The sequence below is a fragment of the Megalops cyprinoides genome, chromosome 4 (assembly GCF_013368585.1).
Source record: "Megalops cyprinoides isolate fMegCyp1 chromosome 4, fMegCyp1.pri, whole genome shotgun sequence".
In the NCBI taxonomy this organism is placed as follows: Eukaryota; Metazoa; Chordata; class Actinopteri; order Elopiformes; family Megalopidae; genus Megalops; species Megalops cyprinoides.
Window position 1 is genome coordinate 3,357,668 of NC_050586.1, and position 13,928 is coordinate 3,371,595.

Consider the following 13,928-nt stretch of genomic DNA (forward strand, 5'->3'; position numbering starts at 1 on the left):
CATGCACACATCTTCGCTCACTCGTGAGTACTCATTTTACACAAACACACACACGCACACTCTCACACACAGTCAGCCACGAGTCTTCACCACTGTTAGGGTCAGAGTGCATTTGTGTAGTAATGTGGGGACACAGACGTTCTGAGGACAGACCTGGTCTCCAGGGGCTGCAGATAAAGTTCTGGGGGCACTGCACTGATTGATGGATGGGGTCACGGCAGGGGTTCTCTCTGGGGGGGCAGGTGGGAAGGTGTACACACCTGAGCATGTGTGGTCTGTGAGAAGACACAGGTTCTTCTGCTCGTACCATCTGTCAGGTCTCTGTGTCCTACCACTCGTTAGTGTGAACTCTCACCTTTGCTGACTCACTGTCTGCCCTGGGATGGTGTTATGACACAAACACTGACAGAGTTGTTATTAAGTGTGAGATGGTGATTGGGATCATCATCACCAGCAGAAGTGAGTTTTTCATCCGCTGAGCTGTGATTGCTGGTCTTTAACTGCGGGTAAATGAGGTGTAAAGTTATGGCCATTGTTTGGCACAGAAAGTTGTTTACTCGTTTATCTTTTCTGTTTGCCCATTTTGAAGACACAGTCCTATGTACAGACAATTTTTATTTATTTTTAGCTCCAGTCCTAGTTTGCAACTGGTGGCAGGCAAAAGTGTGCGTGTGTGAGCATTCCAGTGTTTGTGTGTGTGTGTTCATGATGTGTAGATTATTGAAGAGAAGAGACGGCAGAGAAACGGGGGAAGGTGGAAGTTCCTGGAAAGAGATGTGAAGATCTCAGGTCACATACATCGCACGTTTAATGTTGTTGAGTGAATGATGAGCTGACAGAGAGGAGATTATCCAATACTAGCATTCTCCATCTGAAGCATCTCAGGAGTGGGAGTTGCTTTGTAAGTGTTGAATTGATTTCTTATCTTAGTTACGTAAATTAACTGAGAGAAACAACAGAAATCAAACCAAGCTAGGGGCGCAGTGATGGCGGGTATTGTGTGGATGGCATTGGACAACCTGCCATTGCCTGAAGTGAAATGCATTTTTTTATATTTAAACGCTCAGAAATTTCCCCTTTTGAGTGTGCACTTCCTCAGTTTGTCCTCCTGGATATCAGTGGAATGCTGCTCTTGTTATGACGCTGTGTTGCATTGCTTTAAAGTAAGGTCAGCCGTGCTTGGAGAGCTTGCCTTATCGCGGCGTATTTCATTCCTGTTGGCTGCCATCATCCGCTGAGATTAATTCCTTTGACTGTTGTGTGAACCCTCGCGGCACAATGCTGTCTCAGATGAAATCCACAGCAGACAGTGACAAAGCACTGTATGGTTGAGAAATGTGAGAACCAATGTTTTTTTTGCCGCACTTTGGCTATGCTTATGAGAATTGCACATAAAGTTCATATTCCGTGGTCTGTACCATTAATTTCAATGACAGATTCCCAGCAATTTTGCATTTTATTTAGCTGGAATAGAACATTTTGAGCGAAGACTTTTATACTGTCTCTTTTCTGAAACTGTCTTTGGACCTTGTTGGGAAGAAGGTCATAATCAGGACACTACTGACAACCACTGTGTGGTAAACTTCTACCACAGATGTGAATCTCCTACAGTCAGGCTACTCAGACTGTCACAGATATCTATGGTATTTCAGGCATGGTAGGTATGGCTGTTGGACATTCCTGGAAAGAACAATGTGCGCTTTGTGTGAATGGGGAGAGCTGCTCTCCTCCCCTCTTCTTCCTCACCGGTTCAGCGTGGATACCGTCTGACGCCCTGGGAGTGTTTGTTGTGTCTGTGTGAGGCCTACCAGACAGCCCCGCCGGTCTGGCCGCCCCTGCCCAGTGACCTGCGTGGCCTCCTTCTGCGGCCTGCAGGTCACTCGCACACTGAGGAGGAGGCGGGGCCTCCAGGCCCCAGGGGTCAGCACCCCCACATAGAGCTCCGCCCTCCTCCTCCTCCCCAGACGGTCTCCCCTCTGACTCTGCTGTCAGGCATGTGTTGGAGTGACCCAAGGAGCTCGGGGTACCACCTCCTGGTTCCAGGTTTTTGGGAGTGGTGCTCAGAGGGAGTAGGGGCCTGTTGCGCAGTACACACATTCCTCCAGGAGCACCGTAACCCTGCCGTTTAACGGGGGCGGTGCCTCGTGTAACTGTCAGGATGGTATGCTGTCCACAGCAGTCGTGCACCAACATGCAGGCAGCCACATGCTCAGCTGGGAAGCTCTTTTCAATATTCAAACATTCTCTGGCTCGCAATATGGAGTGCTCGCATAATCATTTGTATAATATTTGTATAATCTGTTTTTTTAAATATGTGTTTCTGCCCCAAGCAGTGAATGAAACCGCGGTTCTGTGACGCATTGTGACAGACGTGCATTCACTCACACCTTCAGGCAGGGAAATGTGATGTTAATGATCTTTTTATGCAGGGTTTCTAGGCTGTCCTTGTTGAGCGTTGATGAGGGAAAAATGAAACTGAATTTTTTCAGTAGTCAGGGGTAGTGGGCCTTAGAGGATGGCTGGCCTCCAGACCAATCAGATCAGATCTGTGCATGTGATTCAACATTTTGAGTTCAGTTGACTTTCTGAGCAGCTGCTAGAGGGCTGACAGACAGATTGTGTGTGTGTGTATGTGTGTGAGTGAGAGAGCGAGAACGAGAGCGAGAGAGAGAGAGAGAGACACTACCTAGCTAACGCCTCTTTTTTAGTCGCATGTATACTGGCTCATACATGCATTCAAAGACCTAGGGCTCCCAAAGGTTTCTCCATATAAGTCACCTGTGTGCTGTGTGTGGTTTATTATAATGTGGCAGGGAATTTCTTCTATGGATGTCCGAGGAGCAAGACTTTGAGAAACACTCCTGTTGGGTTTTTTTGTGTTTCTCTGGATGTATGAGTGGCTAACAACTTTGACACTTTACACTGACACGGTTTGTGTGTGTGTGTGTGTGTGTGCGTGTGCCCAGATCTTGGCCAACCTGGTGATGGAGACCCTTCTCCCAGAACTCAGGGAGCTCATCGCTCCCAAACTGAAGGGCAAAATGCATGACAGACAGAGGAGCTGGATACAGGTGAGAGACCTGGACAGGTGGTGGTTACAGGCTTCAGTTCTACCACGCGGACAGGCCTGCATATGACCTGTGGGTAGAACAGTAAGACAGCTGGCCTCATACAGTGGCATCATTTGGTGTGAATCTTTGTGGGTTTGCCACCATTGAGAAAGATGTGCACCGAGATGCTTCAGTGCTTCACCTGTGTGAATGGAAAACATATTAAATGCAAGCACTTAAAAAAGAACTGGGAAAAAAGGCTGCTGATGTAATAATGAAGTTTACGAAACACTTATACATCTATACTAAAAAGATGTATATATAAATGTAGGCTTTTTATGTCCATCATTAACTGTTGCCTCCTCCAGCTGATCTGATTGGTTGACTGTAAGCGTGTCCCTTTTAATGTGTCCCACCCCCCCATCAGATCTCAGATGCAGTGTACAGTCTGGTGCAAAGCCAGGCTCAGGCACAGTACGAGGCAGTGGTACAGAGCTGTGAGGCGGGGCGCCCCCTGCTGGAGAATCCCATCCGCACAGACATGGATCAGATCATCACCTCCAAGGAGCACATCACCAACAAGATCCGCGGTAAGGCCCTGCCCCTCACCCTGTCAGCCATACCCCCTAACCCCTCTTTTTCTCTGTGATGTCAAATCCCCGAGGTCTCACTCATTCACCCTAATGTGTCCCGCTATGACAAACCCTTGGGCCAGGAAGGTGTTTTTGTTTTCTGTTTTTTCACGGCTACTCGATCAGTCATGGTTGTGGTTTTTCACACAGAATTCAGGTGAAGCAGAAGAACTGCATTCCGTAAACAGCTCTGTTGGTGAATTTCAACATCAAGACTTGTGGGGAAAAAAAGGCTTATATCTGGGGCATGCTCCCAAAAACCTGTCTGATCACTTCCAGGGAAGAGAGCAAAAGTGTGGAAATCTCAGGGTGGGGGGTGGGTGATGGGGGTGCGTGCAGCCCGGTGGCTTGGAGCCAATGTAGGATTGAGGAGTTCCTCTGCTTGCTGCCTCAGTGTCGGTGTGGATAGCCTGTTGGTGTATGTCGGTGTCCTTTACTGTCTTTTCTCGGGTGGTCGTGTTGATTGCCTGTTAGTTTGTGTGCCTGTTAGCTTGGCTCAACTTAATGGTATTGCCAGATCCACAGACCACTTAGTCAGTTTTTGAAAGCATGTTTGTGTCACCATCTGTTACTGACTCTATAGATGTGGTCGGTACCTATAGCCTCTGTCAGTAGCTGGGCCCAGACAGTCACTGCTGATGCTATTTGTGTCAGTGACTTGGCCCAGGTGGTCAGTGGTGATCTTGTAAGAGTAACTTGGCCCAAGCAGTCAGTGATGTTAGTGTGTCAGTAGCTTGGCCCAGGCATTCAGTGCCGTAAGTGCTTTTGGTGGGTCAGTAGCTTTGCCAAAGTGGTCAGTACTGTCATTGCTGTTTGTTGTTCAGTAGCTTGGCCAAGCGATCATTGCTGTCAGGTGGTCAGTGCTAATTGGGTGAGAGCAGCTTAACTGAGGCGGGCAGTGTTGATTGGCTGAGGCGGTCAGTTCTCAGCTCTCAGATTGGGTGTGGGTGCTCATACAGTACCTCTGCTAATCCCACAGCGGTGGTCCAGCCCAAGGCAGAGGAGCTGCTGAGGAGCAGTGTGCAGCCCTACATCAGCTCCATCCTGGAGGCCCTGATGGAGCCCACCAGCCGGGGCTTCTCCGAGGTCCGAGAAGTCTTCTTCCGCGAGCTGGTGGACTTGAGCAAGAACACCCTCAACGACGGCAGCAAGGAGAAGCTGGGAGAGGTGAGTGGGCGGGCTGCTTGGATGGGGGAGTGGCTTAGTGATGTCACAATCCTAACAAGCCCTCCAACCTGTGCTGATTGGGCTGTTATAAGTGATCATTTTTACAATTAATGGATTGGTTTATCTGCCTCTCGCTCTCTGTCTCTCTAGCACATGGAGAAGATCTCCATGCTGGCCTTCCACCCAGTGAAGATGCAGAGCTGCTATGAGAAGGTGGAGCAGCTGAAGCTGGAGGGGCTGCAGCAGAGATTCGATGTGTCCAGCCCCTCCGTCTTCGTCCAGAGGGCACAGATCCTCATGAGAGAGGTACGTCGACCCTTCCCACAATGCCCTTTGGGTGCACCAGCGGGAGACTACACATGATGCCTAAGGAGTGGTCTTTTACCGATTTTCAAAACCACTGAGAAGAGGGAGGGGGTACAAGCCAAACTTACCAACACTGTGTCACTACAACCATCCACTGACTATCTGTAAAGACCCATTTCATTTAAGGCTTGTCTGATGCAGAAAATACATATATTCTATATATTCTATATACTGATACATATATACAGTATTTAGAGCCTCTTCTCCTTGCTCCCAGACAGTTTCGCTACCATTTTCAATGTCTCTAAAGCTGCACCATTCATGCTTAGAATTCCTGAATCCTGAGCCTGGTATTCTGCAAAGGGAAGAGGACCAAAATATGGCAGCAGTTTGCATGAGTAAATCTCAGATAGAGATATCTCTTTTTAACCCCCACTGAATTTACAATTTCTGTGGCTTGTAAGAGGATATAAATGTGTTGTTTTGTCTTTGTTGTGGTGACCAGAGAAGCTGTTTGGTTTTAAACCCAAAAACCCCCCAACTCATCAGGGGAAGAGACAGAGGATTGTTGTGGTTGGAGGACCGGCACATTTTGGTTGAAGAGCGACACCGCTGCGGTCGGCTCTGATTGGATGGTTTTGGTTCTCACTGCGGGTTCCAAGTTTGCAGGGAAACCTCAGAGCACAGCACTCCCCTCTGCCTCTGTACAGTTGTATTCACATCGGAGAACTCTGCAGATTATTAAGTTTGTTCTTACGCCATAAAGAATTGGCAGCTCTGTGTGAATGCAATCAGACTGCTGCCCTACTCATCATCTTTGGGGAGTAAACTCGAGCAGCTGGTCCCACAATAGCTCACTAATCCTCCTAAGAATCTCTTCATTTTTGTTGCAGTGCCAGATCGTTTCTTATATTTATGAAAATGGATAGAGATGGATTAGCATGCCCATATAACATAAAGAAATGTGGATCTCTTCAGTACCCCCTATAAACCAAGAGGGGTGACTCGCCCTGAATGAGTGTATTTATGAGGGGCCATTGATCTTGGATACAAGGGATAACACTTCCTGCCCAGTGGATTGAGCCCAGAAGATCATTGTTTGAATTAAAGCTGCCGTCTGTATTTCCTTCCACATGGAGCTACGATTTGATGCTTTTGTGGGCAGCATCGCTTGAATTCATGCCGGTTTCATGAGCACACCCCAAGTAAGCATCTCTGATAGCTTAGCCTTTAGCCTGCTGGGGTTTCACAACCCGGACAAAAGCTTGTGGTTGCTGCACAGTTAACATTACCCTGGTCAGGTTGGCTGTGTGGAAAATTACCCACCTTGTTCTTGTGTGTGCACATGTCTGCATGCCTGCAATGTGGATCCTTGGTAGGAGAGGGACTTGAACTGCTCAACAGCTGATCACATGACACATCTGCTCATTTGGAGATTGTGTGCCCTCTTGTGGTAGTATGCAGAAATAAGTCTGCGAACTTTCTGTTGAGCGACTTCCTCACTACAAAGGGATTTTTCCTGGTAAATGAGTTGATCAAAGTGATCACTGCTGCTGATTCCTCATATTTCTGAGCAGTCTGATTGTCCGTTTGTCTCTCTGTCTGCAGCAAATGGACCACGCTGTGTACACCTTTGAGCAGCTGCTGCACCAGAGCCTGGAGGGTCAGGGAGGGGAGGAGCTGTGTAAGACCATCCAGCGCTGCGAGGACAGGGTCATCAAGGTGAGACGGGCGGGGCGGGTGGGAAGAAGGGGTGTGGCACACACAGCACACATATGATTGGCTGGGGGAGACTGGGATGTGAGAAACGGAATCATCAAATGGCTCATCATCAAAATATAAAAAAAGATCAGTTTTGGCAAAGCTCCCCTGACCTGGGACTCAGAGCCACATTTCTTCTGCTTCCTTCTGCTTCTGTGAGAGGGAGTATAACTCCTGAGTTAAAGATGTGCAAAAGGTTTATCCATCCCCCTGTTTGGTGAAGGTAGGTAGTGTCTCCTCTCTGTCTCAGCTGGCATTCTACCGTGAGGAAGACTATGGCTGCTCCTTCCTCCATTTCTTCCCTTGCACAACAGACAGGGCTGTAACAACAGCATTACACACATGCTGAAAGATGTAAATGCATTTTAAAGCCGTTTAGTGTTGGGTCTGTCTGCCTCTTCAATCTTAAGGTTACTTCATGGGTCGATGTATTACCATCTCCTGCAGATCATTTTGTGTAACTGTGTTGAGGTCTGTCATCTGGAGCAAACAGAGTTGTATATGAACCTTCGCTTTTGACTGCGGTCTGGGTGGTCCTTCCCAGAATGATGGAGATCCAGCTTAAACTGTAGTCCCCTTTTCCCTGTAGGTGTTCATGTCTGTGTGTGTTCTCCTCGTTCCCCTCAGAAATACGATTATGACAGCAGCACAGTCCGTAAGAAGTTCTTCAGAGAGGCTCTTCTTCAGATCCTCATTCCCTACATGCTGAAGAAGCTGTATCCTGCCTGCTCTGGAGTGAGTGTCATATCACAATCTCACAATCTCTCTCAAACTACAGTATCACTCACACTGTCACACTACAGTATCACTCACACTATTACTGACACGACTGTGTCATTCAAACTACAGTCACTCACACTGTTACTGACATCACTGTGTTACTCAAACTACAGAATCACTCACACCGTCACCCTACAGTATCACTCACACTGTTACTGACACTGCTGTGTCATTCAAACTACAGTCACTCACACTGTTACTGACATCACTGTGTTACTCAAACTACAGTATCATTCACACCGTCACACTACAGTGTCACTCACACTGTCATATGGACCAACACATAGTGCCTTTGCACTTAACGCTACCACATTTCACTTGGTTACTTATTATTATTATTACTGTCTTTCACACCACACTGACACTCTCAGTACAGGATCACTCATACGGTCACATACACCATCACATAGTGCCCTTTCACTACCAGAGTACACCTCCACTGTACTGTGACACATGGTATTACTGTCTTTCACACCACACTGTCACTCACACGCTCACACTGCATTTTCAGTGTCACTGCTCATCTCAGCACTGCCCTGATTTGTGTGTGTGTGTCTCTGTCTCTGTCTCACTCTGCTCCTCCCCCCCCCCCTCCTCCAGGACCTGCCTCGTTTCCAGGAGCTGATCTTCGAGGACTTCTCCCGCTTCATCCTGGTGGAGAACATCTTCGAGGAGGTGGTGCTGCAGTCCGTCATGAAGGACATCATGATGGGTGAGTCCAGTTCTTCCACAGCTTCCACACAGCCAACACAACCACAAAGCCTGACCGGATAAGCGGTTTACTGAAATAACCCTTCTCCTTGGTCTAAAGGCATAGGTAGGCCACCAGATAAAGCAGGAAATGCCTCTCCTAGTCTTTGAATCTAGTCCTTGCCAGACTTTAACAAAGGCCCATTAGGGGAATACAGTGTACAAATAAATGCTGGGTGATCTCTTCTTGCCCACAGAAAGGGCACTTGAGAGTGGAACTGAGGGAGAGGAAGCTAGAAAGGGAAGCGCTCTAATCTGATCTGATCCTTTTCCTCTCTCTGCTCAGCTGTGAAAGAGGCTGCCGTCCAGAGGAGACACAACCTGTACCGGGACAGCATCGTCCTGACCAACAGTGACCCCAACCTCCATCTGCTGGGGGAGAACCCCCCCATCGACTGGGCAGGGGAGTTCGGAGGCGAGGGGAAGCAGGAGGAGGGGGGTGACCACCCCGACAGTGGCAGCAGTGAGACCCAGAAGAGACGCAGAGTCAAGCAGGTGGTGTCCATGATCCAGCTGGACGGGACGGCCGTGCTGCCCAACGAGTCGTGCCTGGAGGTGCCAGGGGTGGACGACATCCCAGAGGAGAGGGAGGGGGAGGGGGACGGGAAGGGCACCAAGGCGGAGAGCGCCCACCAGGCCGTCCCTGAAGGGGGCGCCCCTGTCCTAACCAACGGAACGGCCGGGCAAGAGCACCCAGAGAACAAGCCCAGCCCTGTCAGTGTCAAACAGGAAGTGCAGAGCGAGGCACCCAAGGAGAGTGCCAAACAGGAAGTTGAAAGCAAGCCACCAGCAGAGAGTGCCATACAGGAAGTGGAAAGCAAGCCACCAGCAGAGGGTGCTGTACAGGAAGTTGAAAGCAAGCCACCAGCAGAGAGTGCCAAACAGGAAGTGGAAAGCAAGCCACCAGCAGAGGGTGCTGTACAGGAAGTTGAAAGCAAGCCACCAGCAGAGGGTGCCAAACAGGAAGTTGAAAGCAAGCCACCAGCAGAGGGTGCTGTACAGGAAGTTGAAAGCAAGCCACCAGCAGAGGGTGCCAAACAGGAAGTGGAAAGCAAGCCACCAGCAGAGAGTGCTATACAGGAAGTGGAAAGCAAGCCACCAGCAGAGGGTGCCAAACAGGAAGTTGAAAGCAAGCCACCAGCAGAGGGTGCTGTACAGGACGTTGAAAGCACGTCAGCTATAGAGAGTGCTATTCAGGAAATAGAGAATGCCGTGCAGGAAGAGGAAGCTGACCAGCTTGCAGACAGCACAGAAGAGCCAGAGGCCAAAAGTGCAGTCCCGGATCAGAAAGCGGAGGTACCGTCAACACAAGAGGCGGAGAGCACCTTAGACCCACCCCCAGAGCCGGCCCAGCCCACTGCCGACTCCACCCCTGATCACCATGACGACAGCGGCTTCCAGTCACCCACGTCTGAGCCAGCTGAAGAGAAGGAGCCCCAGCCAATCACAGATGGCACAAAGGCAGAAGATGCCGTTACTGACTCAGGAAAGGGGGGGGAGGCTACGGGGCAGGGCGAGGAGGCACCGCAGGCAGGAGAAGAGGCTTCTGGGAAAGATGTTGCATCAGACTCGGGTGTTGTGAGTGGGAACTGAGTCGGCCTTTGCGTAGCCCTTAATGGGAGATAAAACATGCTTTTTGTATTTAAAATATGGCAAAAGCTGAAAAGAATTTTCACATACAAATTATGATTTTTCTAAACTGAGGTGGAAATTGCAGGATATGGAGTCAGTGTCAGTTGTGTAGTTTTACTTCTGTGTTTCAAGTGTTACATTCTTCTTGTGTTCATACCTTAAGAGAACTGATGAAACAACTTACCAGCGTTTGTGCAATTTCTCATCGGTCATTATATCTGGATTTATTTTTTTTTCCAATTGCTGAATCTCTCCAATCTTGGGATCAATCTATAGAAGCTTGAGCTGGGCTCGGTTACAAGTGTAATTGGGTATGATAATTATTGAAACTAATAGTATTAGCTTAACTGATATTCTGGTATTCTGCTCACATATCTTTCTACTATAAAACATATCAGACATTTCTGACTCGTGTTCCGTTACATTGACGTGCACCTGATGTTGTTGATAACTATTTTGCTGTGATTACCGCAAATCAGCTGCGATTAGTGCTAAATCAGACCTGAGAATGCTATTAACAAACATGTTATACTTTGGGGGAAGTGGAGGTTACCATGGTGAAAATGCAACACTCGGCAAATGCTTGAGCCGCTTCTGTTCTTGGTGAGGAAGGCCTATGACTGACCGTATTAGGGTGTTCTTTTCGCTTTAGAAATCGGTCCTGTTTGGAATATTTAAACCCCCGTCATCTCCCAGTACCGTGCTTGAATTCGAACTGAAAACACTGAGAGGTCGGTCTGTTGTCACTGTCGTTATTTACAGAATTTCCAGTCCAGACCTCGTATTGGTAGTGAATGAGACCAGGTTTCAAAGTACAGACGCAGTTTTTGTTGGTGGTCATTTTACGCGCAGTGCAGATATGTATTACCATTTATATGATGGCTTTTTCATGTGTTTGATCAGTCTAAACCCGAGATGCATGTGGACAAACGTACTGTTGTTCAGCCATCTGATCAGCAACATGAGCGCAAATGTTATATAAACTGACACATGGAATGACTTCTGTGCTGATTAATCAACCGTGAGACCTTAAACCGCATCGATCCACATCGAGCCATCTGCCGCTTCGGATACCATCAGCAAGCGGCCGTAGCTGTGCTGAGGTGATTCACGGGTTGTGTGAGGTTAGCCGTGAGAGATGGCAGCGCTAGCATCGCTGAGAGTGGCCGCGGAGCACGCAACAGTACCCGTGGACGTGTCCTCTGCTCAGGGGTAATGCCGCTCCTCTGCCATCTGTTTAGGAATGCTTAACGGTTATTACCCATGGATTCTAGCGACAGCGCATTCTGAATGAAACTGGGGCTTTTCCGGGGATAGCCCTCCGGTGTGCCCTCAGTGCCTTTCTCGCCAGGCCTTCGCGGGCCCGTGTCGGGACTCTCTCCGTCCGTCCAAAGCGTTTCCGCTCTCCTGAACCTTGGCGGCTTCGTGGCAACCAAGGCAGCGAGACGTTCCCGTTTCTCGTGACTGAGAATCAATTTTTGTATGCCCCAATTCTTTAGCTTTTTTCTCTCAGATTCACCGTTGAGTTTTAGGAGATTAAAACACTAAGTTTTGCCTTGTTGACCATAGATAATTCTGCCCTTTCTGTGCTCTTTATTTCCCTGTTATTTTTCTTTTATGACACTTAACATTTACATCTCTAATACTATCATCAGTAACTTTTGAAATCAACAACACAAAGCATTTTTTTGAACTTAAGCATCAAAAATTTTGCGAGGTAGCAGCAATGATGGTGGAGTTAAGCTCCATGTGCTGTGAATTCATTATTCATATGAACTAGTCAAAAGACTTTGCTCTCCTTAGCAAAACACTATGGTTGCTTCAAATCAGAATGTCACTGAGACGTGAAGGCTTCACACATTTTGAGGTTCATTTTGAAGCCTTACTTTCTTCTGGAAGCCTTACTAGTTGGCAATTGTGAGAAGTGTGGCAGGTGGATGAATGGTTGATGAAGGTTTGGGCACTGTGTAGTTGTTGCACAATGAGAGTGAGGATTTGTGGGTAATAACTACACATCAGAGATCTGAGAGGTACAATTGGGGGTTGGAATCTACAACAGTGCAAGTCTCCTCCCTATTATGGACTACAGCTCCCATGAACATTGTTGTAAAACATTACTTTAGACTCACTGAACTCACTCCTGTAGGCACGTGACATACTTCTTTTCCTGAATGCCTTCTGATCAAAAGCACTTTTGGAAATGAGTCATCTTGAGAACCTATTTTTTTTTTATTTCAAATTGAAATGACAATCAAATGCTTTCATGCTTTACGCAGAAACCATTTTGCTTATTTCCAACTACCGACCTAATAAAACTGACCCGTCGGCTCGGCGTAACCCTCACTGTGTTTGTCTTATGAGTATCACCTGTCTGTTCCTGTGCTTCGACATTGACTCTGTCCAGTGTGGAAACCCTGTCTGTACTAAACACACAACACTCGGACTGTATAAAAAAAAGGCTTTGGTTTCCATAGCGTTTCTGTTCGCTTCTTTTAATATGTAAAAGTGGAGCGGCTCTGCGGAGACAGACAGGTCTGTGTTTTTCATTTGCCTCAGCTTTAATTTATTGCAGTGTACTCTCTACACCATCCTTCCTGTATCCCATACCCCCCCCCCCCCCATTTTTTCCACTACAGAGGGTGAATTCCTTTTAAAAATGTATTTTATTAAATGTATTGCATACATATATGAATAATAAATGACTGGATTTTAAATGCTTGCCTGCTTTGTTTGCTCTTTTTTTATTCAGAGGAAGTCATGTGAAGTGTTGTAATAGGTGTGTGACTCAAGGCGACCAGATCGCTGTTTTTCTCTGTTTGAGAAACCTGATGCACGACAGTTCATCCTTCCCCTTGTTTGCGTTTAGGCTTAGATTTTAGAGAAAACATTTCTGGGGAGGCAGTGGCCCTCCCCTCCCCATGATCAAACATGATTTTACTAACACAGCAGTGTGAAACGGCTCGTTTACACGCGAAAGCAGGCAGTGTCCCGTGTTAAATGTGGAGAAAGCTGTGGCAGGCGTGTCAGATGTGTTCACAGTATACGAGCATTCAGTTTGGTGGGCGACCACCACATGTCTGATGTAACACCGTGTGGCTTACAGAGTAGGGTCCAATGCCATTTCATAAATGCTTAATATTTAATCTTTTTTATAGTTTTATAACGGCGTACATTGTGTATAACAGCATACATCCTTTTCTTTTCTTATTCCCATGTCCACCTCCATTTTGAGTCATCACTGGATTTGCAAAGAGGGAGACTTTTCTGGGGTTCAGTATGAAATGGTTAGATGTTAAAGTATTTGTATTGCAGATGCTTCTAGCCAGGGAATCCTGCATTTCTTGTATTTTTTGATTAATGTGCAGGTACTGTATTGTAGCTGGTTACTTGGCTCAGGTGTCGAAGGTGTACCCGCAATTTAAGCTGCATCCTTCTTTTGAATGACTTTGGATTTATAACATTAACATTTTACTGCGGCACACATGGTGAAGGAGCATTAGGTATCAAATGGAAGACATGTTTCTTTGCGTATTCTTCCAAAATAAGGATGCCAAGTCCTGCAGATTTAACTGTCCTGAAACTGTACTGTAACTGAAAAATGTCCAGCAGAGGGCGACGTAAAACCCCTTTTCTGCGTCTCTTCAGATTGCTTCACCAACAGAATCCCGCCGGCGGCCCAACTTCCCAAGCACAGGCGCGCAGAGATAGATAGCCATGACAACGTTTTAGTAATTAATTTGCTATCAGAGTGTACGTTAACTTCAAGATTTTGTTTTTTTTTTTTTCTTTTCTGTATTCAGGGTTTGCTGCAGTAACTGCCACAGTGGAGTTGTTAAATGAGATGCTGGGG

The 13,928-nt window shown here is 47.3% G+C and overlaps 1 protein-coding gene across 1 annotated transcript in view; it reads left to right on the forward strand.

The window, feature by feature from the left end:
• niban2b (niban apoptosis regulator 2b) overlaps positions 1–11,653 on the forward strand; it is a 42,300-nt gene extending 30,647 nt beyond the window's left edge. Inside the window, exons 7-14 of the mRNA XM_036527808.1 lie at positions 2,967–3,071; positions 3,478–3,640; positions 4,662–4,849; positions 5,000–5,155; positions 6,764–6,877; positions 7,544–7,651; positions 8,297–8,408; positions 8,733–11,653. Of these exons, the coding sequence (XP_036383701.1) occupies positions 2,967–3,071; positions 3,478–3,640; positions 4,662–4,849; positions 5,000–5,155; positions 6,764–6,877; positions 7,544–7,651; positions 8,297–8,408; positions 8,733–10,039 (2,253 nt within the window). The 3' untranslated portion in view covers positions 10,040–11,653. The remainder of the gene's footprint in view (positions 1–2,966; positions 3,072–3,477; positions 3,641–4,661; positions 4,850–4,999; positions 5,156–6,763; positions 6,878–7,543; positions 7,652–8,296; positions 8,409–8,732) is intronic.
• Positions 11,654–13,928: the final 2,275 nt, after the last annotated feature.